At 40.9% G+C, this 14,357-nt stretch overlaps 2 protein-coding genes across 2 annotated transcripts; both read right to left on the bottom strand.

The window, feature by feature from the left end:
- On the bottom strand, positions 1-8,013 carry FBXO4 (F-box protein 4). Its single transcript, XM_029959035.1, has 8 exons — positions 7,959-8,013; positions 7,741-7,859; positions 7,420-7,655; positions 5,483-5,703; positions 4,405-4,480; positions 3,742-3,920; positions 2,670-2,845; positions 1-1,644 (listed from the first exon to the last, which is right to left on the bottom strand). Exons 1-8 carry the CDS (start codon positions 8,011-8,013, stop codon positions 1,555-1,557), a joined length of 1,152 nt encoding a protein of 383 aa, XP_029814895.1. The 3' UTR covers positions 1-1,554.
- A 185-nt stretch (positions 8,014-8,198) lies between these two features.
- Positions 8,199-11,821, bottom strand: CUNH5orf51 (chromosome unknown C5orf51 homolog). Its single transcript, XM_018070224.2, is given in 8 exon segments — positions 8,199-8,658; positions 9,562-9,676; positions 9,882-10,013; positions 10,415-10,561; positions 10,959-11,059; positions 11,368-11,393; positions 11,395-11,634; positions 11,766-11,821. Coding segments are annotated over 8 exon segments (1,107 nt in total). The 3' UTR covers positions 8,199-8,368.
- Positions 11,822-14,357: the final 2,536 nt, after the last annotated feature.

Raw genomic sequence — 14,357 nt, 5'->3', positions numbered from 1 at the left:
CGTTTTTTAAAAAATAATTTATTCCTTGTGAAGAAAGTAGAATGATGATCTTACATAAACCCCCCATATCTGTAGCTGACGTAGCATCAGGTTGCTGCATTCGACCCGCTACTTACAGATCACTATGAAATTATTAGGACTAGAAGGAAAGTCGCACACATCCAGTCACAAGGCATGGAATTTTACCCTAAATACTCATGAATCTATTGCATCTGCTCTATTTTAAAGGGTAAAACACGCATACACTATTAAAAAAAAGAGGGATAAACCACAGAATTTTCACAGTATATCTTCCTATGGATTTTCCCTTGAAACTCCCATATGTCCAAAAACATTTAGAAAGCTGAATTAATTGCGCATAAAGATTAAAAAAAAGACATTTTCTAGGTCATTAAAAAAAAATCCAACCATTTTCTCAAATGGAGTATTTCTGGCATAGCTGTGTTGAGCATCACTCACACTTCCCACACAAAGGGCAGTTACAGCTGTATGTGCACCATGCAATCATTTATCTAGGTTCCAAAGAGAAGCTGTGAGACTGTTGAATTTCCATGGAGAGAGGAAAACAAGCAAGAAACACAGAAAGCAAATAAGTGCACAGGCAAAAAAATCCAAGGGAAGTTTCTGAACATTCATCCAATAATAAAAACACAAAAAAGGTGGAAGACTATGACTATCTCAAACATCTATATGGAAAATGCAATTCCAGCTTTAAAATGTTACTTCCCTTTTTATAAAAATATTTGCAACTGTGTAGAAAATTTCAAAGACAGGTACAATTCATACCTGGAAATGGCCACAACTATTTCAGTAACTGATAGTTTATGTATTTGATAAAGTTCTGAAGTACTAATGATTCTATTTAACATCTGTTCATTACATCAGAGGTATGTGCAGTTCAAGCAAACAATTTCAACAGAAAAAGAAAGATGCTGAAGTCTACCGTGGTTGGTTAATAAACAGGATCACAAATAAGAAACAACAATTCATACATGGCAGTTTGCTTGTTTGCTTCTAAGAATTTTGGTCTGACTGACATTCCTTCTGCTATTTTTTGTCTAGACATTGTTTCTGGAAAAAATGCAGGGGAATTCTTTCTGTCAGCCTACTACTGTACCAAGTACAGTATATTTTCTTTGGTTGGGAACTGTCCCTGTCGAGATCTCCACTGAAAATGCTGACTGAACGTGTGGTGCCTGCCACAGGGCTGTGCTGATAAACTGATGTAGTGTTACATGTATTTACTGAAGAGAACAGACAATCAGATACACTGAGAAGATTGTACTGAAGGCCCCCGGCTGAAAGAAGGAAAACAACCAAAACACCCAAACCGACCCGCCCAATTACTTCATAGCTGCTGGAATCCAAGCAATCCTACTTGTACTTCTAATTCAGGACTGCAGTTGGAAGAATGTTAAGTATGTGCAGTGATATAAATGCAGGGTTGTCTTTTAAATTTTCCTTCTGACAGCGCCCCTGCAGGAAGGACAAGACTCTCGCTAAATGAAATGCAAATGCCAAAGGGTTTATACAGTACAACAATACACAATTCCATTACTGTGCATTTTTACAATTTACTTCTTCCAAGAGCCACTCAATTCCATTTAGCAAACCATCTAAAGTTGCAGCTACATTGTCCTGCACCTGTGAAAATAAAAAAGAAGTTAATGTATTAGAGATATCAGGTAACAGGATCTAACAGTATTTTAACATCACTTCATGTCCATCCATGAAGTCAGAAACAACCATATAAAATCTAAATCTTTATTATTGGTCTAAAGGTCCCTTAGATAAAAAAGGCTTCATAAGAGTAAGCAAACAAAAAAAAAAAACCACATTAAAACCCATCAGAAAAGCTTTCACTCTTGGTACCAATGTGTGTTTTTTCTCAATCATTCCATCAGGTATTCTGGAACACTGTCCTTAATTTACAGATGACAATGTACTTGAAAATTCTTCTTGTAACTCTTAAACAAAAATGCTGCTAGCTCTAGACTTCTACGCATATTATTACTATTCGGATTTTGTAACTTTTATCAAGAGGTTATTACAAACAGTTTGGGTTTTTAAAAGCCTGTAAACATTCCCCTTATGAAAATGAAGGAATTATCTCAAATCAAAATTTAGTTTTTTTTCTGGTTTTATTATTCTTCAGCTACGCAACATTAACAAAAATTAATTATATGTGGCTGAATCATGCTAATATATACTGTGCTTGACAAGCATAAAAAAACAGGTTCAGGACCTCACATCCTATGTAAAAAACTGATTTGTCAAAAACTTGAACACATCACATCAAACGAGCAACAGTCTCCTAAAAATGGCCCAAAAATCTATCTTGTTTCCAAGGCCTTGGGTTATGACTCAAGTAATTTAGATTTAAATTAACTGAAGCTTCCTTACTCCCTTCAAGACCAGCATCTGTCCTTCCCTACATTCTGAAGTCTCTTGTGTGTTCCTGGAGAAGCCACTGAACTCCCTATTCTCAGACAGACTAATGATTCAGCTTAGAGGACCAGAGAAACTAAATCCCTCACTTAAGTGGAGGGCTCATGTGCCAGTGTTAAAAGCTGCACACTTGCTTAGGTAGGAGTGGTTCAGGAACCTGAAAGCCTAAACTTAATACAAGTCAACAGAGAAACAGAGAATAAAGGTTTAAATGCAAGTACCATCCAGGGCTGACGTAGCAGATTTAGTTGCAACTGATGTGCCACATAAACACATGGAATTCTTTCCACACCAATGTGAGAGACACAGGACAAAACCAGCAGAGGTCTGTTCGGAGGCCCGAGGGCTGGATCAATCATGGCCAAAATACGAGCCCATTCCTCCTGACGATCATGCTCTGAGAAACAATTTTTAACATATGAGTCTTAAATACACACAAATCCAAGGAAGCATTTTGTTGTTATTTCGGAGGATTTTTTTAATTTCTTTTTTTATTTCAGAGGTGACAAAATAGAGGGTTGGAAGGGCGAAATGATCTAGTTCTGCCTATCACATTACTGATTCACCTGCACTCATGTCACACAAATATTAATGTCATATTTAGATGTTATTTAAGGTCTCCATAGATTCTACAGGCAACCTATTTCAGTCCTTAACATCAGTGTTTTCCTAGTACCTTACACAGATCAAAACTGCAACAAGCCATTCAGACATACTCACATACTGTACAGTCAGCAGCTCTTCCCTACTGGGTGTACTTTTCTCCTTAGTATATCCCTTCACATTTTTTTTACCCACTTCTTTTCTGAACTAGTCCTTTCTCTCCATTTAAAGCTGATGAACGTAAAGGTAGTTACAGTAATATTTGGATTATTCTCTTACAGGACTATACTAATTTAGACTAATTGCATCTTTTACTGAAGTTTTCCTGGTGAAAGTTCTGTTTCCAGACTATTACACCACAAACAATGTATTTCAGGCTTTTCCTGCACATGGTCAAGGGTTTTGTTTATGTTGTTTTTTAATCCAGATGATTTCCAACATGTAATTTAGATAGCAATTGTATCAGTATGTGCCCCAAACAAAAGAAGGAGCCATAACCCCTCAAAGGTTGATGAGAAAGTGTCTAGGATAGGGAACCTCTTCCACAGGATAAGCCATGAAGAAATAGCACTAATAAAGCAAATTTTGAAAGGATGAGAATGTGGATTTTGATGTATTGTATATTCTTTGTAATTTTTATAACATTCCAATTATTCTCAAAGTATGAATAAATAAAGATAAAGCCCTTACTTTTATGAGCTTCTGCATTAGCAACATAAATGAATCCATCCACTACTTCGCACACCTTCTTCACTTGATCTATTACACTGTAGTGCACGGCTTGCTGATTCCCTTCTGTGCTGTTCTCTTGGTAAAACATCTTATTCACAGCAACAGCTTGCTCTGTCCTTGCTCTCCTCCTTTCCACACTGGAAGATATTTCAATATTTCAGTAGTCAGGTTAACTGAGAAAGCAAAACTCAATCCTAAGAGTCTAGGTAGCAGAGGAAAGGGACAAGAAAATGGTATGAACCAGCAAAACGATTTTGCTCCCTCCTGCCCCACCTTCTTTCCTGGTGTTCATATACAGATGGCTAGCAATCTGCATATGAAAATACACCCCGGGACGAATTTATATAGTGTTGCAAAAGGGAATCAACCAAGGTTTCAAGAGGGATTGAAGCACCTGTACTGTAGGTATGTAAGAGGCTTGGAAAAGGTTTATCACTTCCATGTGAAAACTCAGCAATTGAAAAAAAGAAAGGAAAAGCAAAGATATTGATGCTTCAATTTATAGGGAATTTCGATGCATGTGAATGCACATATAGAAGTCACATGACAAAAAGATGAGGAAGGTATGAAATGAATGAGAAACTGTACTTTTTATTTAGCAGAGACCAAATCTTATCTTACCTGGTGGTGGAGTACAATGTCAGAATATTGAATTTTTGACTGTTATTAAACTGAAAACTGACTCCTGATCCAATTCCTACAGGGAAAAAATGAATATATGAGATTACAACTACTTGGCTACTGAATATAATTAAGTAGTAGTCTGAATATTCCAGTGGTGCTATAAAACGGATATATTCAAGCCTAGATACTGCTGCTAGGGGTAGCAGATTTACTATCTTACAATTAAACTTTATACATGCCCTAATTGGTCAGACTATTAATTTAATGAAAATCAATTCAATTATATTAAAAAAAATGAGGCATTTCCATATTTCTGATAATTAGACTTGAACCTAGAAACCCAAATCAGAAAGGAGGCAGACTTGTGTTTCCTAGCTGAAATTGTCATAGCAAAGGCTCTAGTCTGTTAAAGACAAGCTGCATTGAAAAGGATGGAGAGAAATTAAAAAAAAAAACCTAAAAAATAATTTTCACACTTCCTACAAATACAGTTTAATTATTCTAATTCTGATGTGCTGAAATAAACATTAGTTAAAAAGTAATACATTTTTGTCTCTGGTTTGGACTGAAGTGAAATTACAGATGTTCAAAGTTATTCTTTTACACACCAAAAAAAATCCTTCACCTGCTCCTGTAACTCTTCTAAATGAAATTTACACCATTTGACATAATCATGTAAAGGATCAGTCTTGAGTTCTTGTATAAAAACAAAAACGTGTTTTTTAACCCCTCACTGCAAGCAGTAGTACCTAAACGAAGTTCTGTCTGCATTTATCCATTATAACAAGAGCTGTAACATGGAATTTTGGATGAAGTAAATACGAGGAGCAAAATGATCCTTCTGACATTGTGCAAATTTAGTCATAAATTCACTGCAGCTATTAGTTTGTCCCAAATGTTCTCTGCATTTATCCTTCTGAATGAATACAAAGAAAGAAAATGGGTTTTTTCCATGATGTTACTGAATTTTATGGGGACAAAAAAACCCATCCTTTTTCTCTGTTTCTCCAACCACATTTTTTTGTGTTATATTTGTTCACAAAATATAAAGGTCAAAAGCCAGAACCATCATTACCATGAATTTGTCTATGAGGTAGGCCAGCTACTACCAGAATTTCTGGGCACGTCATCATCTTTTGCACTAACGAGTCGTCCAGCTCTTCCAAACCCGGCCCAAACATGGCAAAGCGAGGTTCTGCCTGAGTGACCAGTGATTGCAGGAAGGAAGTCACAGCCCCATACCGGGGTCGGCTTGATCTCAAACTTCTTCTACCCTGAGGACAGCTCTTTTTGTATCTGTGTAAAATAGATGCAACTAGAAATTAAACACAAGATACAGAAAAGGTATTAATCAAACAACATAAATTGACTTAGGTCCCACACTTCTTATGCTTTGCTACTGGTTCAACTCAGAAAGCATAGGTCAAAAATTATAGAGTTCCAAACTGATGCTTTCAAACACCAGTACAAAGCAGGCAAAGACATCCGTTGTTTTGAAGTCCAAATACTGACTTTTTGGACCTTGTTATGTTGCTATCAATAGATCCTTCAGTTTATTTAAAATAAAATAAAATAAATTAAAATAAAATAAAATTACACATTCCCCCACCCTCATTGAACACACAATACAGATAAAATAACATCAAAGCAGATGAGTCACATAAATTAGGAAAATTAGACTGGTGAGTGTGCATTTCAAACTTTAATTAGACTGCATCTGTGCTTGAATCAGGTAACCACCTGAAATGGACCGTGTCCCCTGCAGGTACAGAGCATGCATGCTGTGAAAGATGAGTGTTGTTTGCAAGCCTATACGCTCGCTTGGTGCACAAGCTAGAAAACGTGAAAAGACTTTGGTAACCAAGGGGAAGGGTAACAGTAAGACAGATATCCTAGAGCAGCAGCTTCAGTCTGCTTCTGCAGTCATGGTAGGCTGTTGCTGGACAAACTACTTCTAAATGAAATTTACACCCTGTGACGTGATCATATAAAGGATCAGTCTTAAGTTCTTGTATAAAAACAACAAATGTCTGCTCTTCTACACCTACACTGAGATACTTCAGTTGAGATCAGCAGAACCACTAAGTGCACACAGACACAATAGAAATCAGTGGGAGGTGGTTTCAAACAGGTGATGCTCTGAAGTATTCAGACCTGAAGAGATTTAAATCCAATTTCAAAATCAGTATATATTTTGCACTTCAAATTCTGGGTGCATTGTTCCTGTCTGTAAAGTGGGGCTGAAGGGCACAGAGATTGCAGAAGCTAGTCCATTTAACGTGAAAAAACACGTTAAGCATCACTTTGGAAAATTTAACTGCAAATAAATAAAAAACCCCAAACAAACCCACGAACCACTACTACAAATTAATCAATGGAATTGAATGAAGTTAAAAAAAAAATCCCACAGAATAATCTGCTTAAGAAGTTCTTGTCAGTCATCTAAACACATTGTGAGTGTTGCTATTCTTGTCAACTATACTATCTGAAACCAGTCTTTTACAGCCTTCAACAATCAGAGCTATAGCAATACTACTTGTTCTTCTGTGCACATTCAAAAAAACTTTTTTTTATCATTAGGTCTTCCATGTAAGATGAAAAAAATAAAGATTCATTCCACTTGCCGTAGTTTGAAAACTTCTTAGTACTTTTATTAAAGAAGAAATCACTTGCCATTGTACTGAGAGCAAAGAACACTTCTTATCAACAGTATGCAGAGCTTTTGAGATGACTGTATTTCTGTGGCATAGCAAAGCATAGCAAAGAACAGCTTTAATTAGCTCTTTTTTTACAATGTCTTACATTCCTGTTGAGCTACAAACAGAAAGAGCTGACCAGATCATCGAACAGCAGGAAACTGTATTTCCAAAATAAACGATGGATAAAAGATCAAAACTTAAACAGGAGATTACAGCAGAGCTTTATTGCTGTATACATGAAACATGCCTGTGGGCTGAGTATTACTTCTGAAGAGAGACTGAAAGTCGTGTAAGGGAACACGAAGATACTTACACTGCCATGTAATCATACAGTGCCTTATCGCTGGCCTCTGAAAAGGCTTTATTAAAAACCTCCACATCTGGAAGCGACTTCCAATCAACAGACGCCCAGAGGGGGAGATCCCGCAGGAGAAAATACCTCCACAACAACGGGTCCCGCACCGCCGCCCTCCAGTAACTACTCGTGCTTCCCAGGTGGCACAGATCTTGGGGCGAGAGGAAGGACATGATGTTCAGCTGCACGTCGATCTGAAAACCAGGGAGAGCAGCGGTTTAAGCGACTCGGGAATGTTCCGCGGCGGAGCCGGGATGTCCCGACCCGGGCCCCACTCACCGGCAGCCTCTGCAGGGCGCTCGCCTCCTCCGCATCTCCGCATCTCCCGGGAGCGCTGGATGCGGGGGGGCCGCGAACGCGGCGGGACCGCCGCGTTCGCGGCCCCCCGCATCCAGCGGCTCCCGGAGAAACGCGCAGCCCACCCCTCACCGCCGCTTCCAAGCCTCCTCCCCGCTCTCTCCTCCCTCAGCAGCCATGGCGCCGCCGCCGCCCCTCACACCCGCAGCGCGCCGGCGCCGCGGACTTTGCACCGCCGAGGAGGCGCCGCGCCATCCTGCCCGAGGGCTGGTTACTTGGCAGCTTTGTTGGAGTGTGTGTGGGGGGGGTTTGTTTTGTTGGGGTTTTTGTTTTGTTGGGGTTTTTGTTTTGTTGGGGTTTTCCCACTCCCCCGCCCTTTCCCCTCAGAAATACTGGATTACACTTTGGACCTCGGCATTCCAGTTCTTTGAGACTGTGCGTGTGGGTTTTTGTTTTTTTTTTTTAATGCAGCAGAAGTATACATTTCGATTTAAAAATTAATAATAATAATGATGATAATAATAATAAAAAAATAAAACCAGACACGGAAGCAGAGGCAAAACTCCTTAGTTGTGCTCCGAGGACACGGGGTTTCTTCCGGCGGCGGATCTTAGCTGTGGGATTTCACCAAGTCACGCAACATTTGTTTTGCCGCCGTCGTGTTCCACCCTTGGCCTTTTAAAGGTCCCTCACACACGGTCACATACTTCGTTAACATGTTTTTCCCTGTTTCTTGGAAGTCCAGCCACACGCTCTGTGTTCCGCTGCCCAGGCTGCTGTCACACACAGGATCTATTGACTCAGGGCTTTCCTGCTTCCCTTCTCCCCCGTGTTTCAGTCCCCAGTAGCACATTTCTCCACTGTACATCATTGCCAGTAAGTGTGTGTCACTAAATATACCTGCAAAAATAATTTATATGGAGTACTTTATTGTTCTAAGAAAGTACACAGCTTGTTAACTTTTTTTTTTTTTAGTTTCCTGGAAAAAAATTCCAAAATGACAGTCTCAGCCTGTTAAATAGGTAAACCAAGAAACCAACTCTTAACCTTGAGATGACTGACAATGCCCAGAAGAGAACACAGATCAAGACTGTGCTTATTACTCTGTCCATTTTGGCCCTCCATAATGCTAAAATCTTTAAGATTGCCATCTAACCAAAATTCTGATAATTATGTTTGCCTATTATCGTTGAGAATTTCAGTATTACGCAAAGGTATGACTGTGCATATTTATGTTAGAATATTTCCGTGCCTCCTGTAATTCAAGACTGAAAGAAGATAGTTCTATAGATTGCTCTATAGTAATGCAACTTACATAAAGCTATATAGTGACAGAGAGAATTTGCTAAATCTGAACAGTTCTGCATGTAGTTTTTACCTGTGTGAAGTCTTTAATTCTTTGTACCTGTGTTATCCTAGAGCTAAGCAGGCAGACCAATAGGCAAACATCTAGCACCCTCTGCAGCCGTATCTGTGCCTTAAACATCTGTCAATTGTCAACTGGATGGCTGCAAAACACACATGCTCAGCATAAAACACCCGCAGTCTCAGTTCACCTTCATCCAGTGTGCTCAAAAACACAGGGAAAATGACCACCACCACTTTCTAAAATCCATGAGTCAAAAAAGAAGGGGGTGAGCACTGCTGCCTGCTTATTTGCCTCATTATTACCTTCTTGTTCTAAAAAGTGACAGGTTTTGAATACAAATTCAAAAAATGAAAACACACAAAAAACCACTTCATAAAGTGAAGCAGTTATTAAGAGGAGGGGGTTGTGGGTCAGGTTTTTTGGGGTTTGTTTACCTTCACTGAGTAATCTAGCTGTGTCTTTATCTTGAAGTAAGACATCTTCATTTAGCTGAAGAGGGCATCTAAAGCTAAGCATCTTCATCAAGTAATGAACTCCATCATTAAGACACTGAGTACGGTTAAAAACAAGGAAAAAATAAGTTCTGGTTAAATTAATGGTAGCCAGAAATACTTCTGTGAATTCCCCAAAACCCTACTAGAAAAAAAAAAAAATAAAAAGAAAAAAAGATTAAAAAGCAGCCATATTTTAAAAGTGAAGAGTCAAACTTTAAAGCTGTATTCACAAGCTCATAGAATGTTTTCATTTACTTTACCTTTTTAAACGTGGCAATGTTTCCTTGTAGCCATTCTCTCCTTTCTTTTGCTGTATGACAGTACATGTAAAGCAGGGCTCCTTTCCTCCAGTAAAGACATTCTAACAGTTCTGCACCAAGGATGTTAATGGGCTGAAATAAAATCCAACAAACTGGGCTAACACAAAAATAACCCACCTGAACTAGTCATAAACACAGTAACACATGCAAAGAGTCTCTTACTTCAGAGGCTGTACTTGACAGCAACACTCAGAAACACAAGACTAACCGAATACTGAAAACGGCCAAATCAAACTATCATTAACATGTCATACAATCGTAAAATGTCAGTGAGAGAAATTCTGAGCGCGCAACAAGTTATTTGAAACAATATTTTCAGGAATCAGTATTTAAATACAAGAAAGAGTTGAAAATCTTTCAAAATTCCTCAAGGTCTGCCCATCAAAAATACAAATACTACCATCCTGTTTCAGATTTTTTATTTTAAAATACTGAAATAATTAATCCTCTGGCTCAAGAACATCAGTACTCACTTCTTCATCTACGTTGCATTCCCTCACTAGATCTTCTGGTTCTGAAAGAATACAAATAAGTTCTTTAAGTTTTTGCAAGGAAGTTTCTTCTGGAAAATCGTCATCCACAAGCTGGTTTTCCTCAAAATACGTTATGTCTAGGACAGCCTATGAAAACAAGAAGACATACAAAGGAAAAACGCTACCGGCAAAATAATGAACTAGTGGTGTGTTGTAACATAGAAAACTTATTAGTTTATAAAACAATACAATTTGAAGGTATTTTTTTACATTTTGTTTACTAAAGGCTCAAGTTATAAGTATTGAAAGATTGCTGGCAGTGAACGTAAAGTCAAACCCCTTTCTGTCCCTAAAGTATCAGTACAATTATTCTCGACTCCCCAGTTATCCAAGTCAACTGCAGCCATGTGCTTCGCAGATGTTCACCGTACAAACCAAGTAACAAGATATCCTTTTCTGCTCTATCCTCCTTTTTACATCAAAGCTTCTCTCACAATATACACAGATTTTCTTGAAAGTCAGCTTGATGGTTTAAATACAATACCTGGGTATAGAGCTGAAAAAGAGCAGAAGGAGGCTCTTTCCCTTCGTTACAGAGGTCCTTCAGCTTCTCCAGAGCAGCTGAGCCTTTTGCTAGGAAGGTATCTGAAGGAAGAACACAATGCTTCCTTAGCACTGAAAGGCACTCAGCAGGAGCCTCGCTTCCTCTCCTTTTTCACATGGCTTCATCCACCCTCGCGGTATTTACAACAGCAGCTGGGTAACACAGCGCTTAAGCAAGCCAGCTGTCCTGTTAGCCCGCACCTTTCACAATTAAACTGAGGGCATCCGCGGCACGCTCCGCTGTTCCCAAGCCGACCCCCACGCTCCGTTCGCGGGGATGCCCTACACCCCGCCCTGAGGGCCGCCCTCCGCCTGGTTCTCGGCCCGTCCCCCCTCGCAGTGCCGCTCACCGTCCCCGGCCGCGCCCCGGGGCGCCCAAGCCGCCGCCCAGCGCCGCCAGCCGGGGCCGCAGCGCGGGCACTGCCGGCAGCGCCATGGCCGCGCCCGCGCACACGCGCAGGCGCAGCGGGGCCGCGCCGGCGGGCGGGAGCGGCGGGCTGTGGCACAGCAGGGCCGCGGGAGCGGGCGCGGTGCCGGGCGTCGGGGCTTGCCTCGCCTCCCTCAGCTCCCGCCCCGCCGGGACAGCCCTGCGCGCAACGAGGGCCGCGAGGGCAACTCTGTTTGTGTGGAGGTGTGAAAGCTCTTGAATAACAGGCGTCCAGGGCGTCTGCGGATCCGTGTCACGGTCCCCCGGGGAGAGTCGCTCGCGTGAGCCTGTATCAGCAGAATTTATGTAGTGAGAACTTACATGTTGGAAAAGATCTTTGGGATCATCCAGTCCAAGCTATGACCAAACACCGACATCTCAACTAGACCATGGCACTTAGTGCCACGTCCAGTTTTTCCTTAAACACCTCCAGGGGCGGTGACTCCACCACCTCCCTAGGCAGCCTATTCCACTATTTAGCCACTCTTTCCCTGAGGAAATTCCTCCTAATGTCCAACTGAAACTTCCCCTGGCACAGTTTAAGACTGCATGCTCCTGTCTTGTCTCGAGTTGCCTGGGAGAAAAGACCGATCCCCTCTGGCTATAGCCTCCTTCCAGGTGTTTGTAGAGAGTGATGAGGTCACCCCTGAGCCTCCTCCAGGCTAAACAACTCCAGCTCCCTCAGCTGCTCCTCGCAGGACTTGTGCTCCAGACCCTTTGGCAGCCTCCATGCTCCGTGCTCCAGCACCTCAATGTTCTTCATGGATTGAGGGGCCCAGAACTGGACACAGGACTTGAGATGTGGCTTCACCAGTGCCAAGTATAGAGGGAGAATGACATCCCTGGTTCTGCTGGCTACACTATTCCTGATACAGGCCAGGATGCCGTTGGCCACCTGGGACACAGCTGGGCTTTGTTCAGCTGGCTGATAACCAGCACCCCAAAGTCCTTTTCTGCTGAAAAAACTTGATGGGGGTGCTGTCCCCATCAAGTAATGCTTTCCAGTGTCCCTGTAAAATAGGTGTTACCCATAAGCAAACTGAAACAAAGGCAGCAAGGATCAAACAGTGTATTTATCAATAAATGTTGTTTGTTTGTTTGTTTGTTTTTAAACTTACACTTTAGTGTTGAATTACTTATCATGCAGAGGTACAGCTGCGAGAGTACACTTAAATCATCCTGAGACCACATACTTTTTGTTAGAGGAATCAGGCACTTTCTCCAACATTTTGTCCAGCTTCAAACAGCACTCTTCATGAACTTCAGAAGTTATGAGTAGTTTTCCTTTTATTTGTAACAAAATCTTGCTACTATGTGACAGTAAATCATGCACTATTTTGTGTTGTTTAGTTATAATAATACTGCATTTCACTATACTGTTTCCCTAGCCTTCACCATCTCTTTACCTGCCTGGAAAAAGCTAATGCATCAATGTCTGTTGGAGTAATGTGTCATGAACTCACACAATATTCACGATATTTTTACTTGAATATTTTAAAAAAAAGTTTACTAAAGACATTCTCCCCTTTTCAAGTCATATACTGTTCATCCTGTTAGAGCTTGTGACCCACTAAAGTACTTAAGAAAAAGGTGCAATTTACTTGGGTACTTTAGGCCATGAAAAGCTGTCTACTTGCAGGCACAGATGTTTTTGCTGTTGTCTGTCTTATGAAAGAGTTGCCAAACAGATCAAATACAACAAAAAATGTAGAACTTAAAAGGCAAAATTGCATCTGCTTCCAGAAACGGTTCGATTTATAGAAGAAACCCGTGTTTTGATTGGATATGTATTGTTGTTCATTCCTGCATGGTCAATAGTCAGATACAATTTTTCATCTAAGGAACAGCCAATACTAAAAGTATTCTGGTAGTTAACTATATCCCATCTGTGAGTGGAAGAGGTGGTGCTTCATGTCTTAAGTAAAATACAATGCTTTCCATGTTGTCATCTTTGGGACTGAAGAATGCCTGCGACATTGACAAGTGCCGTTCTTCAGGTCATTTGCTTGCTTGGTCCTGCCCTTACTTCTCTGTTCCAATACCCAGCTATGATTTAAATGTTGCTTTTTTTCACAGTTAGTCAAGTGGGCAGGTGTGTCAGCCCTTAATAGTGAAGGAGACATCATCCAGCTTTCAAGATGTGTCCTGTAAAAAACTAAAAAATTAAACCCCGCGAAGCAACCCAAAACAAAACAAAACACCAAATGGTTGTGTGCTGACTCATTTGATAAAGGAAGTGGTGTTTTCTTCCTGTGCCTCAGGCACTGCTGCAGCTTACTTTAGCTCTGTCTGTTTTGAAAGCTGGATGTATACGCAGTGACTGTTTTTTTTCCAGAAATGGTTATCCATGCTTTCTTTAAATATATAGTGAAATCTGGCTTTGACCTTATCAGTGCCTGAAATGGAAGAGGTGTGTGGCTGTTAATATCAGGTTGGGAAAATAGAATTTGCTCCCAATTTTTAAAAAGAGGGTGATGCACAGTTCTCTTGGAAGATTTGTAGGGGGTTAGGTTTTAATTTCCCCAAACCTGATTTTGTCATGAAATGTGTGAGGGAGCAGAAGACACCTCTAGTGGCATTTTTCTTGTATTATACCTTACATACTCCCACTGGGAGATGGTTTGTGAGAAATAGAGGTGACAGGACTTCTGGGCAAATACCCAAGAGACTGCAGAGCCTGGAAGAGGGGCTGGGCTGAACTAGGATGGGGGTGGTGCCTCCTCACTGCAGTGGGGGGGAGCCTTCACCCCTCCCTGGCAGGGAGCTCTGCCTCCCTCCTGGGTGGAGTAGCCTCTGGGCAGCCTGTGTCCTTCCTTTCTTACCTCAAAGCTGTATTCCCTTTGCCACTAAACCTGCAAGTTAAATTTTATAATATGTGGAGCTGCCATGGTAGTCTTTTCCCACACCTTCCAA

Source organism: Manacus vitellinus, unplaced genomic scaffold, assembly GCF_001715985.3.
Source record: "Manacus vitellinus isolate BGI_N305 unplaced genomic scaffold, ASM171598v3 scaffold_18_pilon, whole genome shotgun sequence".
Lineage (NCBI taxonomy): Eukaryota > Metazoa > Chordata > Aves > Passeriformes > Pipridae > Manacus > Manacus vitellinus.
Note: the sequence above shows the minus strand (reverse complement) of the source record. Positions and strands in the feature narration are given on the sequence as shown.